This window comes from Nothobranchius furzeri, chromosome 10, assembly GCF_043380555.1.
Source record: "Nothobranchius furzeri strain GRZ-AD chromosome 10, NfurGRZ-RIMD1, whole genome shotgun sequence".
NCBI classification, from domain to species: domain Eukaryota; kingdom Metazoa; phylum Chordata; class Actinopteri; order Cyprinodontiformes; family Nothobranchiidae; genus Nothobranchius; species Nothobranchius furzeri.
This window is the reverse complement of record NC_091750.1, coordinates 41,227,294-41,241,854: the sequence shown is the minus strand read 5'-3', so window position 1 is coordinate 41,241,854 and position 14,561 is coordinate 41,227,294. Positions and strand designations below refer to the sequence as shown.

General features: G+C 42.4%; 1 protein-coding gene across 1 annotated transcript in view; it reads left to right on the top strand.

Annotated features, from left to right (window-relative positions):
- Positions 1–14,149, top strand: part of ntm (neurotrimin) — a 40,704-nt gene extending 26,555 nt beyond the window's left edge. The window contains exons 4-7 of the mRNA XM_015960182.3: positions 27–155; positions 2,256–2,376; positions 3,708–3,859; positions 13,410–14,149. Coding sequence (XP_015815668.1) covers positions 27–155; positions 2,256–2,376; positions 3,708–3,859; positions 13,410–13,498 — 491 coding nt within the window. The 3' untranslated portion in view covers positions 13,499–14,149. The remainder of the gene's footprint in view (positions 1–26; positions 156–2,255; positions 2,377–3,707; positions 3,860–13,409) is intronic.
- Positions 14,150–14,561: the final 412 nt, after the last annotated feature.

The following is a 14,561-nucleotide window of genomic DNA, read 5'->3' as shown; positions in this document are numbered from 1 at the left end:
CATGTTGCATGTTTTATCTTTCACAGGTGACCTGGCATCGGATGGTGGTTATCTGGAAATTTTGTCTATTTCCAGAGAGAGAGCAGGGACATACGAGTGCACAGCTGTCAACGATATCGACACAGATATGCAGACTGTAGACATCACGGTCAATTGTGAGTCCATTCACTTAAAGAAGCCAGATCATGCTATTTTAAACCTTTAGAAGCAAAGGGAGAAACAATATATGATAAAATATTACTGTTGGCACTATTGTGATGTCATTTTATTTTTGTCAGCCTGAATTTATACCCGGAATTGAAATAGCTTCTTTCAGTAAAGCCCCACCCACGCCCTCTCCAACAAAACACTCCTACAACAGCCAGTTGCTGCATTGGTCTTGGCAGTCCAGTTAAAGCAGCTGCTTTTAATTTAGTTTTGCCATGTCCTGACAAGGATTCGACTCCTGGTGTTGGCAGTAATTTATTTAGCCAGTTGAAGCAGATTTATTTTTTATACATTTTAGTTTAATTGATTACTTTCTGGAAATTATTTTGTCTCTAAAGATCTTTGAATTTGGTCATTTCCAAGCAATATTTTAGTTGATTTACTCAGCTCACCTCACATGGACTCACACTGGCTAAATAAACAAAGAAAATAAAGTAAAAGATTAGTCCTTCTATCAGAATTACTCCTTGGGAGAAACCCCTTTTGAGCCCCCCCCACCCACCCCCCACCCCCACAGTGACTGTCAGAGTAAGAGCAATCCTGGGAGCAGTCCAGAGGCTGGGGGTAGGTCTCAGATAGATCTTTATCATGGATTAAAGTGATAAGCTCAAGGAGGCTCATGGTTGTTGATGGGAGGTTACGGACATTCTTGATTTCCTGCACAAGCTCTCTGCTGTTCAAATCAGAGTTCCCATCAAAGTGTGGTGTGGTGCTTAGCTCCTCACATTGCTCTGTCAGCTCCTCATCTGCGAGACCGACAGGCTGGTGCTAAAGCAGCCCAATAAGAAGATTATAACACAGACACGTTGGTTGTGTTGTAGCCAAACCCTTTAGAACAACATGAAAGAACAGTTGAAATAATTTAATTAAAGCCTTGATTATTTATTCTGAGACTTCTTAGATAAAAAATCAGAACGTTAAGTTTAAATCTAACTTTTGTCAGAGATCAAAGTCACTGATTTTTGTTATCTCTCCCCTAAACATCTACTGTAGGAGACTGGTTTTCATTTTTACAAAACCACCACTTTGTTTTTCTTAGCTTTTAAAATTAAAAAGAAAAAGACAAATTATCAAAAAAGTTTGGATTTATTTTTCAATGGGATGTTGATATTAGTGTAAAATTATGTGAAAATAAGTTTCGATTGATCTAAAAATTATTACTGGTAATTTTTGTGTCATTCTATCGTGGAAATTCAGACAAAGCCAAACAATAGGTTTCAATTTCAGGTTTCCAAATAATAAAGGGCATTTTCAACCAATTTTTCCACTCACTGAGCATCTTTTATCTTTAATCTGCTGATTTTAAAACTACAACGCCTGGCTGGACCAGTGGTTCCCAACCTGGGGTTCGCGACCCACCGAGGGGGATCCCCACCGAATTTGTGAGAGTTCAGCACATACAAGTGCCTCGTGATTTTTATCTTGAAAGGCGCTATACAAAAAATCATTTCTTCTACTTCTTAGCTGAGACTGTGAGGTTACCACGCAAAGGGATCCTCAAGGACAAAAGACTGGGAACCACTGACCTAGACTCTCTAAACCTGGACCAAGTTCTGCGACAGTGTTAGCAGAACATATATATTCTGATGTTTAAAACCATAATTTGATCAGTGAAAAGAGTGCATTTGTTTTCTTTCATAAATCTGAGAATGAAATTGTGTTAAAATGTAGAAAATGTTGAAATTAATTTTGCCTGACTGGGAAGATATCTGGGTGCTCAGCACCCCTAAACCTCCGATGCTAGAATTGATTATGGTACTCTTCTATGATGCAAAATCGTTCATGCCTGCATCTCATGCATCGATTATTCGATTATTTGCCTTAGCTCTATCCTACACCTCCCGGTCGGCCGTCAGGGATGGGGGGTGGGTGCATGCGGGGTTCGGGGGCCACAAAGAGAGGGCCCGCGGGCCACCCATTGAGTGCCACTGGCATTGACTCAGTAGGAACAAATGCTGAATCCTCTCTCCTCATACCCTCGACTGACTGACTGACTGCTGTATGGAGTTGTAAATGTAAAACCTTTAACTGCTGCTCTTTCCTTGCAGATGCTCCAGCTGTGTCAGAAGGGAGAGATGTCGGGGTGGCTCTGGGCCAGAAGGGAGTGCTGGAGTGTGAGGCTGATGCAGTTCCTGAGGCAGATTTTGAGTGGTATAAAGATGACAGAAGGTACATTAAATTAAATGGACTCGGTTACCATTTGCAAATCAAAGACATGATAAAGTTTTTAGTAGGGGTTGTAAAGGTACAATAAAATCATATCCGGTTCGGTTCAGTGTTCTGAAGGGCTTGGTTCGATAAATTTTTGGTATGTTATTATATTTGTTTATTTAATATTTGAAGGGGCTCCTATAATGAGCAGAACCAGGTGTCATCACAGGCTGCTGATCTATGATGTCTTTAATTATTTCACAGGTTATTTGTGCAGCGATGAGTGTCACACTCATGCAGACACGTGTTGTGTTTGACTGTTTTTATTTCTGCAGCGAGCCTTAAAAACTCACCTCACACCGCCCAGAGTTTCTTCTGTAAACTCGTATTAAATAACGAGCTTCCTCCACGCCTTGTTTTTGTTGTAGGGCTTCACATCAGTGTTCCCAGGGGGAAGTTCAGCAGACGTGGTTGTTGACATTTTTGCCGCTGCGAGCCCGCCCAGTGTGAGAGAAGGGAGAGAGAGGCGACGCTCCGCGTCCCTACGGGCTCCGGCAGCAGCGACAGCCAGCTGGTTTGATCTGCTCTAAAAGGCATTGATCAGAATTTGCATATCATATTTTATAAACGACGATCGGGCGCATGCAGCCATCATGTGTCACTCAATACGGCGTATGTGCAGAAACTCGCCACGGAACTTTTACCTGCTGCCCCTCCAAATAAAAATTCATTATTTAACAGAAAAGATAAACCGAAACAGTGGACCAAACAGCCCCCCCCCCCCCTCCAATGAACTGGTACACCCCTAGTTATTAGTTTGCTTAATTTGTTGACATCTCTTTCCAGTTTAACCCCTGATTAAGTCGAATTATAGATCATTAAAATTAGAGACAACAATAAGACCATACTAAAAATGGATGTCACAAGCTATAAAAAGCAATAAAAACAATACAATCAAAATGCACATAATGCCTAAAAACAATAAAAATAAATACAAAACATTCCAAGAATATCACCAGAAAAATAACAATAAAAACAAGAGAGTACAAGTATAAAATTAACTAGATTTGTAATATTGCTTTAAATTAGCTTTAAAACTACAGACAGCAGATGACTGCTTAATATCTAGTGGGAGTTTGTTCCACAATCTTGGTGATTTTGTGACTATTGTGCAACTTTCCAAGAAGCGCTCAGCGGCGCGGTGCATCCTGTGTGACCACTTGACTCCTCAAAACCGCGGGCACAACGGAGCGCGTCTGTCTCCGGTGTGCCCTAGGCTTTTGAGTTTGCCAATTAAAATTGGATTTTTACAAGCATGTGAGCAACAGATGTGTGTTTTTCTCATGTAGGATGTTCTATGGCCTTGATGGTATGGAATTTGTCAGCAGTGGATCACTGTCAAAGCTGACCTTCTTTAATGTGTCTGATGAGGACTTTGGAAACTACACTTGTGTTGCCATCAACAAGCTCGGAAGCTCAAATACCAGCTTCCTTCTGTATGGTGGGTATAAGGGTAGAGGCAAATGCTGATTTCATGGTATGAAAAGCTTTCAGGTCCAGTTGTCTCTGTCAACAATTTCATTCAAATCATACCTACATTGTTTAAGCATGAAAATTAATGATTTTCTATATGAAAAGAAGATTGTTAATCTGTGTATCACCTTTCAAGATAAAAATCACAAAGCACTTCACAAGCACAACAAAACACTAAACATCCGGCAATCGATGGATCAGCAGGAGTTAATGAGATATTCTGCCTGACTGGATGACTTTTCAACTGCTTTTGAAAGGAGACCACTGGGTCCACTGATTGTCCCAGTGTCTGGGGGCCACAGCAGCAACCTTTGCACCTTTGACCTCTAGCCTGGTGTGCTGCACAGCCAGTAGGCTTTGATCACTGGACCTCAGGGACCTGCTGGGGGTATAGGGACTGAGAAGATCACCAATGTTCAATTGTGCTTGTCCATGAAAGGCCCTAAAGACCAGAACCAGGATCTAGGAAAAACTTGTTATTTGACTGTCAGCCGGTGAAGCTGGAAGAGAAGCAGTCACGTGGGTGTGTTTGGAAGACTTGGTCAGAAGCAGAGAAAATTATTCTGAAACACATGTAAGCAATTAAGATTGGTTTTGCTCAGGCAAGTAAAGACAGAGTTGAATTAGTCCAAGTGTGGAGAACAATTTCCAGTTTTGAGTGTGACACAATGGGATTTGGCTTACCGATGTTCCCAAACTGATTTAAGTGAGTAAACCACAGAACTGACATGAGAATCCACAGTGAAAGCTGAGTCAAAGGTTTACCCAAGACAGAGGGTTTCTGAAATGAAAAGAATCTGACTTAAGGAATGAGCTTGTCCAGTGTGCAATTTCCCCATCATTCAGCTGTAGAAAGCTCCCAGCCATCCAGGTTTTGATAGAGTCTAAGCAGGTGTGTAACAGCTGCAGCTTAGACATCTCATGGGGCTTAAAGGAGATGTACAGTTGGATGTCATCTGCATGACATCCATTCCTTTGAAGGAGCTCAGGATGTGCTGAAGAGGAAGCAGATAGAGTAGGAAGAGCAGACGCCCCAGCACAGAACCTTGTGTTACAGACAAGAGGAAAATCTGTCCAGCACAGTTCCTGATAAGCTGATTTAGTGTCTCAGCATATCGCAGGTGATGTGACAGCTGCAGTCAGGTACAGAACAGTGTACTGCATCACATCGAGCCAGAAGGTCATTAGAGACCCTAAGAAGAGGTGTTTTAGCAGAATGAGCTTCATGAAAACCTGGCTGGACGCTATCATAGATGTTACTGTATGTTCAAGAACAGCTGTGAGTTGTTTAGACACAACCTTTTCCAGGAGGTTGGAAACAAACCAAAGTTAAGGGTTTGAAACTGCAAAGGAGAGAAAGAGAGGAGGGTCGAGATTGTTTTTGGATCAGGTGATTTACCACATTGGTAAAAATAAACAGGGACCTGACCAGACACCAGAGAAGCAGTGATTATAGAAAGCATGCTGGAACCGATGGACAAAGTTGAGTGGGAGGTATTGGTCACTGGGTAACAGTTACCTAATGAGACTGGTGGAATTCACACTGGTTGAGTCAGGATTTCAAAAATTCCAAGCATCTTATTTCTGGGTAGAAGTAATGGCTCACAAAGATAACACATTCCAGAAAGAAAATTATATCTCAATAGTGCCAGTGGTAATATTATACCATAAATTGTGTGTGTAGCTGCTATGGAAGGGGTAAAATAGATTTATACAGGTCCTTTAAACACAGATGAAGCTAAAATGTTGAGCGGGCAAAGAGCCATCATAGAGGTATACAGTCGCTATACCTATAGGGAATGGCAAATGGTAAATGACTTGTATCTGTATAGCGCCTTCTAGAGGCCTGGAACCCCCCAAGACACTTTACAACACAATCAGTCACCCACCTATTCACTGCTGGTGGGGATGAGCTACGATGTAGCCACAGCTGCCCTGGGGCGCACTGACAGAGGCAAGGCTGATGAAGACAGGCGCCACCGGTCCTCCGACCACCACCACCACTGGCATGAAGACAGATGGATCATCACTGTGATCCTTCAAATGTTTGAACCAGCAGCATCCATTGATCAGCAGGTCAACTGACCATAGAGAGGAGACATTTAGTGAAATAACCATGACTCAATACACACGATTTGACCTTTTGCTACATTTGTGTAACATTTCTGATGTGGTTCCTCTGTTTCCTGGAGGTAGTGTTAATCAAACCCACCTTCTCAACACTGATGCAAAGTTAGGTTTCTGTACCAGTCTCTCATCTTTGCCCGAAGCATCGGCTACATGCTTCAACTGCAGATTCACTGAGGTTTCTACCATAAAGGACTACAGTTTTTGTTTAGTTTGCTTCGATTATGAACTGTTGCATTTTATAACTGTGCTTTGTCTTTCTGCCCTGCATGTCTCACTGCCACTCTGGGATGACATTTTTTATTTTATATTCGGCTCTAAATGTAAGTATTGTTTTTTTGTTAGGCTTTTTTTCTGTGCTAGTGAATGATTGTGCCTGTTGTTACATCTGTCTACCAACAACATATAGGAACAGAACACAATTGCTTATTTCATTTTCAATGTTCAGAGTTCATAGATTTCTGTTTCATGTGTAATTTGCAGCATCCATCCATCCATTTTCTGAACCCGCTTGTCCACGTAGGGTCTCGGGGGTGGGGGGGTGGCTGGTGCCTATCTCCAGTGGACAATGGACAATCAGGCGAGGTACACTCTGGACAGAGAGCCAGTCCATTGCAGGGCAACACAGACACACAGGAAAAAACTGTCACACACACACGCACACGCACGCACGCACACACACACACACACACACACACACACACACACCTAAGGACATTTGGACAAACCAATCAATCTATCAGTCATGTTTTTGGACCATGGGAGGAAGCCGGAGTACCCGGAGAGAACCCACGCATGCACAGGGAGAACATGCAAACTCCATGCAGAAGGATCCCAGGCCGGGAAGCGAACCCAGGACCTTCTTGCTGCAAGGCAACGACTCTCATTTGCAGCACTATGTTAAAAAAATCTCCATTTTTAGGAAATCATTATTATTTTAAAACCTTTGATAGTGAAAGAATGGAAAGTCTTTTTGTCAAAAGCAAAGACTGATATATGTATAAAACACACACACACACACACACACACGCACGCACGCGCACACACACACAATTTCTGTGAAACTACCAGGTTGTTTAAAACAACTTTATTGATGCTTCATTTATTTACAATCTCTCTGAGTCTCAGGAGATATTGGTAGAGAAATCCTTTTAGCGAGATCTCAAATTAGTTTTTCTTTTTTTTTTCTGCCTCTCTCAGCTGTGAGGGACAGACACATGGAGGAGTCCGTTAAGCAGTTCTGATTATTGTAGTTAGTTGCTTATTAACTGATCCAACACCATCAGGCTTTGTGGAGAGTGAAGCTACATTCACATCAAGCACTGAACAGATGTGGATTACATTTCCTGCGGCTTCCAGAAAGACAGAAAACCATTCACCCATTCATTCATTTATTTACATGAGACGTTGTGGAATCTTTCCCCCTTTGGGCCCGAAGATCCCCATATATGGAGACTTTACACAGATAATAAAGTTTAGTAACACAACCATGCCCTAAATATCAATATGGTCGAATTTTACCTTTAAAATACTGCAGACCCGTAGCCAGTGGTGGCCTGGTACTCAGGAGAAACAACAGATTTCCTGATGGTCTGGCCTTTAATCAATCAATCAAATTTTATTTGTATAGTGCCTTCCACTGCCTTTAGAGAATCCCAAAGTGCTGAACAGGACATAAAAATAATAAAAGAGCAGAGAACAAAAAACACAAAAGCAGCATGCAAAAATGACTAAAATGACAAAACAGAGACAATAAAATACTAAAAATCTAAAAACCACGTAAAAGCCAAACGATAAAAATGTGTCTTTATGCGACTCTTGAAGACCTGCAGTGATGGAGCAGAGGACGCTCCATAGCTCCATAGCTACCTGATCAGTGTTGTTCTTTTGAGTGCAAGTTTCATGGCGTATGATCGGTGTGTCAGCCAAGCCCCCAAAATTCGGGTCTGGATATGAAGCCAAACAGGAAGTAACAAAAATTACAGTTCCACCCTCATCCACTGGGGGCTGGTGTCAGAAGTGAGCAAATCCTCATTGACTTCCTTGTTAAAAATACCAATTTCACAGCAGAAATAAACATGTTTACAGCCTGGTACCAAAACATGTTTTTGGTTTAAATTATCTAGTTTACACTCATGACAACTCTGAGGGGGGTGCATTTTTTGTCACTCTTCTGTTTAAGTTTATTAAAAGCCTAAAACAGCACATCCTGAGCTCCTTCAAAGGAATCTCCTACCACCTTTATGCAGATGACATCCAACTGTACATCTCCTTTAAAGCCCATGAGGTGTCTAAGCTGCAGCTGTTACACACCTGCTTGGACTCTATCAAAACCTGGATGGCTGGGAGCTTTCTACAGCTGAAAGGAGATAAGACTGAGATCCTCATCTGTGCCCCAGACAAGCTGGTTCCCAAAGTCAGAGACTCTCTTGGTCAGCTTGCGTCTCACACCAAACCTTCCGTCAGGAATCTTGGCGTAACCTTTGACCCAATTCTCACCCTGGATTCTCATGTCAGTTCTCTTGTTCGCTCTTCCTTCTTCCATCTCAGGAACATTGCTAAGCTGAGTCCCATTCTGTCTCGCTCTGAACTTGAGACTGTTCTCCACACCTTCATCTCCTCACGCTTAGACTACTGTAACTCTCTTTTCACATGTCTGAGCAGAACCTCCCTGAACCGTCTACAGGTGGTTCAGAATGCCTGTGCTCGGCTTCTGATCAAGTCCTCCAAACACACCCACATCATCCCGCTTCTCCTCCAGCTTCACTGGCTGCCAGTCAACTTCAGGGTTCATTTCAAGATCCTGGTTCTGGTCTATAGGGCCTTACATGGACAAGCACCATCTTACATTGGTGATCATCTTAGTCCCTACACCCCCAGCAGGTCCCTGAGGTCCAGTGAGCAAAGCCTACTGGTTGTGCCACACACCAGGCCTTAAGACCAAAGGTGACAGATCATTTGCTGCTATGGCCCCCAGACTCTGGAACTCTCTCCCCTTGAGCCTGAGATCAGTGGACTCAGTGGTCTCCTTAAAAGGCAGCTGAAAACTCACTTGTTTAAGCTGGCTTTTGTATGACCTTCTTCATCCACTCTCTCTTTATTCTGCTCTCCCCACCTATTCCACCTTCCTCAGGATCCACTAAATTCCCTCTTTCCTGTTCACTCTCTCGCTTTCTTAACATTTTTTAATCACAATTGTCTATTTTTGCTCATTTTAAATATATTTTTAAACATTTTCTAAATTCTTTTTTATATTTTTACATATTTTGTTTTTGTGAAGCGCCTTGTGATTTTTATCTTGAGGCGCTACAGAAATGATATTTTCTTCTTCTTCTAAAAGTCTGAATAATTAATGAGCATCAAACCCATGTGACTGCAGAGCTAGCTCCGGGGAAAGGCCTCAGCCTTAAAACTGTTCCGCCATTTTCAGTCTCTAAACTTAGACCATTAATTGTAGCGGTTGTGCATTCTTTTTGGAAATTATTTGTGCAATTGTTGGACAAAATGAATTGCTGTGGTACTAATTGCACTAATAGAGTGTCCAAGGAGTCTCCACTTCATTTTGTTCGGTAAGTAAAATTATATTTATGTATTTTAGGTCACTGCCGCTCTTGGACTAGCTGAGCTTAGATTTTAACATGTACTGTTTAACCATGAAATTTAAATGTAATCGGGTAAAACCCAGTGCATTTAACATAACGCTGCATTTTAGAAAATGGGTCGAAATATAACATGTTGGTGGAGCTGGGTTCCGACTTTCGGTATGGCACCCTCACCTCAGCAGCAGCTCGGGGCATCTCTGATCACGGCGACTTTCTGCTGCGCAGGCTGCCAGCTTGTGGAGCTCTTGGATGGAAACCGATGTTTTCCACACGGTTCTCCCCAGTGGTCAGCCCGGCATATCTCTGACATCCAGAAAAAATAGTTTATCGCACACAGTTTTTTTTCATCGCACGTGCTACATATATGTCACACTGTACAGCCCTAGCTAAAGCCTTAGCTAAAATATCCTGCAACTACGTAAATATCATGTCTTTACCAGTGACACTTGCATTTTGTTGAGGTGAGGTTGGGAGGAACGGTTCCCCGATCAGAATTTGAGTTTTTTATTATTGAACTTCTGTGCCAGTCATGGATTGCCCACAATGAACTCCATGTTCAGACATAAACGTGTCCATATGTGCTCTTGGCACCAGGATACCTTTGGCCGCAGCTTGATGATCGACTTTGTTGTTGTTTAATCTGATCTGCGGCCGCATGTCTTGGACACTCGTGTGAAGAGAGGGGCGGAGCTGTCAACTGACCACCACCTGGTGGTGAGTTGTCTCAGATGGTGGGGGAGGATGCCGGTCAGTCCAGGCAGGCCCAAACGTATCACGAGGGTCTGCTGGGAACCTCTGGCAGAGTCTCCTGTCAGAAGGAGCTTTGTACCCTGGAGGGTGCGTGGGAATTTGCCCAACCAGCCTACATGTGTTTTGTCGATTTGGAGAAGGCGTATGACCGCGTCCCTCAGGGGGTCCTGTGGGGGGTACTCCGGGAGTATGGGGTACCAGGCCCTCTGATACGGGCTGTTAGGTCCCTGTATGACCGGTGTCAGAGCTTGGTCCGCATTGCCGGCAGTAAGTCGGGCTCATTCCCAGTAAGAGTTGGACCCCGCCAAGGCTGCCCTTTGTCACCGATTCTGTTCATAACCTTTATGGACAGGACTTCTAGGCGCAGCCAAGGTGTGGAGGGCATCTGTTTTGGTGGCCTGAGGATCAGGTCTCTGCTTTTTGCAGATGACGTGGTCCTGTTGGCTTCATCAGAACGTGATCCTGGACTGGCTCCCTGTCCAGGGTGTACCCAGCCTGATTGCCCATTGACCGCTGGAGATCCCCCCCCCCCCCCCCCGCGACCCTACATGGACAAGCAGGTTCAGAAAATGGATGGATGGAAGAACATGTTCTTCAGCTTTTGCTGGAGCGTTTTGCAGCCGAGTGTGAAGCAGCTGGGATGAGAATCAGCTCCTCTAAATCTGAGACCATGGTCTTGATTTGGAAAAGGGTAGAATGCCTTCTCCGGGTCAGGGATGAGGTCCTGCCCCAAGTGGAGGATTTTAAGTATCTCGGGGTCTTCTTCACGAGTGAGGGAAAACTGGAGCGTGAGATCGATAGGTGGATTGGTGCTGCATCTGCAGTGATGCAGATGCCTCGTGATCACTATGGAACCAGTTGCCACCCTCAGTTAGGCTGTCCCCTTCTCTGCCAGTCTTCAAGAGCCGCCTAAAAACACACCTCCTCCGCTTGGCGTTCCCTGAATGTATTTGAGTTAGGCCATCATTTATGTTGATTTTATCTCACAGTTTTCATTGGTAAAACATTTCCCTTGTTTTACACATTTGTCTTCTACTAGAATGTTTAACCTTTTTTTGTAATTTGTAATCTGTAATTTGAATTGCTTTTATTTTCTGATTTATTCACTTTATTTGACTTTGTACTGTACAGTGTTCAGCACCTTGGGCTTCCTGACAGGGTTGCAGAAGGAGCTTTATAAATAAAGCTTTGATTTGATTTGATGCAGGCGTTGTACTGGTCTGTCGTAGTGAAGAGAGAGCTGAGTCAGAAGATGAAGCTCTCAATTTACCGGTCGATTTTGGTTTGACTAACAGGCCAATACCGGAGGACCTCAGGGACCGCGGGGGTTCATAGTTTAAAAGAAGGTTGGCTAAATAGGGCAGTCGAAGAAAGGAGACATTTTTAAACTAATAAAAGAAACTTAAAAATTGATCCTAAATTGTACAGGAAGCCAATGCAGCAGTTATTATACTGGTGTTATTAGTTCCTGCCCTCTGGTCCTGGCCAGCACACGTGCTGCTGAATTCTGGAGTAGTAGGCTAGAAATACTCTTTTTTTGGTAGACCAGGGAGCAGGGCATTCCAATAATCTAATCTACTTGAAATAAAAGCATGTATTAACACTTCTGTGCTGGTGAGAGAGAGAAATGAGCAGAGCCTGGCTATATTTTTGAGGTGATAAAATCCTGTTTTGGTTATATTTTTTATATGTGAAATGAAATAAAGCTCAGAATCAATAAGGATGCCCAGATTTCTCACACAGTGAGAAGGTTTCAAATTCTGTAGTTCTGCTAGGGTTATCTCTCGCTTGTCTGCAGGACGGATGATTAAAATGTCGGTTTTGTCCGGATTGAGCTGTAAGAAGGTTTTCCTGTGTTTTAAAAGAAGAACCAAATGCAAGTTAACAAAATTCACAGAATGAACCTACAGAAGATGTTTAATGCCAAATTTATTTGGTGTGATGTGACCTTGCAAAGTCATTTTAGGCATGGCCTATCATTCCTTAAACTTAACATTGACACACAACAAGTGGACAGAAATTATTCACATTTGAAGAGTTCAGAGACAGTAGAGACCCAAAAAAATGATTTAAAAGGGTGAGGTTTGCTTAAAGGACATGGAAAATCCCCTTAGGGAGATTTTTACCATGTGCCATTGTGACTTCCTCATGATTTAAAAACCCAAACCTGCTTTTGGCTGCATTCCTGCATTTCCCTGAGTTTTACATAGAACATTTTGTAAAGTCTTAATCAAAACTAATCACGTCATCAGGCGCTGCTCCTCTCCCAGAAGTTAATCTCTGGTCTGTAACCTGTCTCCCACGGCTAGCACAGGATATGTGGCTTAGGCGACTTGTGCCATTTGGCATACTTTGTAGTCCAGTGGCTAGAGTGATAGGCTGGCTTTTAGTTTTGCACAGGTTCACATCCCGGTCTCAGCAGCAACTTTTCTTCTTATTTAGCAACACTTGGCTGTATTATGTTTTCAACCTTTTATTGGTAAACTGTTAAAAATATAAGGACTAATCTGTTTTTGTTTTATTTCTTTATTTAGCAAGTGTGAGTCCATGTGAGGTGAGCTGAGTAAATCAACTAAAAACCGTTTGGAAACGACCAAATTCAAAGATCTTTAACAACACAAAATATTTTGCAGAAAATAATGAATAAAGCTAAAATATTAAAACAAGAAATCTGCTTCAGCTGGCTAAAAGAATTACTGCTGACACCACTGGGATTAGAACCCACATCAGCATATGGCAAATCTGAATCCACAGGCAGTCACCTTGACCACCAGTCTACCTCAGGCAATGCAAGTGACTGACTGGACCAAGATGCTCTTGTAGGCATGGGCACAATTTCACTGAAACAGACCATTTTATTTCCAGGTATAAATTGAGGCTGATGAAATTAACTCATATTTAAGATAAATGACACCTCATTAGTGCCAACGGTAATATTTGATCATATATTGTGTCTACGCTTGCTCTCAAAGGTTTAAAATAGCATGATATGGAACCTTTAACATGTCTCCTTTTGTCTCCTGTCAGGTTCGAGAGCAGTCCAGGATGGCAGTGGCGCTGAAAAGGCACTAAACACTAATACTGGTCTTTTTTTGATAGCTTTGGTGTTCTTTCTGTTCCACGTTTGAAATTGGATTTGAATGCAGTTGCTGGCATATGTAAGAATGTGCTAAATATGGTTTGGTACTCCCTTCTTGTAGATTGTAGGAATTTTACAGAAATATTTGTCAAGCATGTTGTACAAATAATTGTCATTTGAATAGAAATATTTTCAAGACCATTTTTTAAATTACTTCAATTATTTTTTAATAATGACTAGATTCATGAAGACCTTTTTTATGTACGACATCTTTAGTTTTGGAAGACATTTGACTTTTCATCCAAGAAGCTTTCTCAAATCAACTAACACTATCAGGTTCTTGGTGTGGAAAAACTGCTTTGAAACGAGAAGAAACCTCCAGTATAACCACAACTGGGATGGGTGGCCTTCTGCTCAGACCAACTGGGGTCTAAGAAGACAGGAAAAGGACAACCACAAATAGGTTAGACCAGTCATCATTTCTATATATTTATACATGCAGTGCAAATAAAAAGCCAGCAGAGTGAGAAAGTGTGGTCAACATGGCCTCCAGCAGACTTAGCCTATAGCAGCATAACCAAAGGGGTGAGCCAGGATAACCCAAGTTAAGCCTAACTAGACGATTTATCAAAACATGTCTGACACCTAGAAAAAATGCTGGAAGTGCTGCAGGGGTGTAAAAAATTATCTGGTACTCTCCCTGGTGCTTTTCAGCCAAGGGATCCACATGAATGTATAGCAAAAAGAGGTCTGAGGCACTCAGGAGATCGAAAGAAAAAAGCCTTTATTGACACATGGCTTAAATGGTTAAAAACTTTCTGCCGAGGTAATTTCACATTTGTGAGTATTTCTCCTTTTAATAGGATTTTTCAGAATGTAAAAGTTTTTTTTGTGCAATACTGGTCATCTAATCATGATGCTGTCTACCTGCCCATCTTCAGCAGGTGTCACTGATTTGTCGTCTTTACAAGGAAGTGAGAGGACCTACAAACATTTTGAGCCCTGACGAAGGCCCTGTGGGCTGAAACGCGTCGGCAGAAAGTTTTTAACCATTTAAGCCATGTATCAATAAAGGCTTTTAGCTTTCCATCTCCTGAGTGCCTCAGACCTCT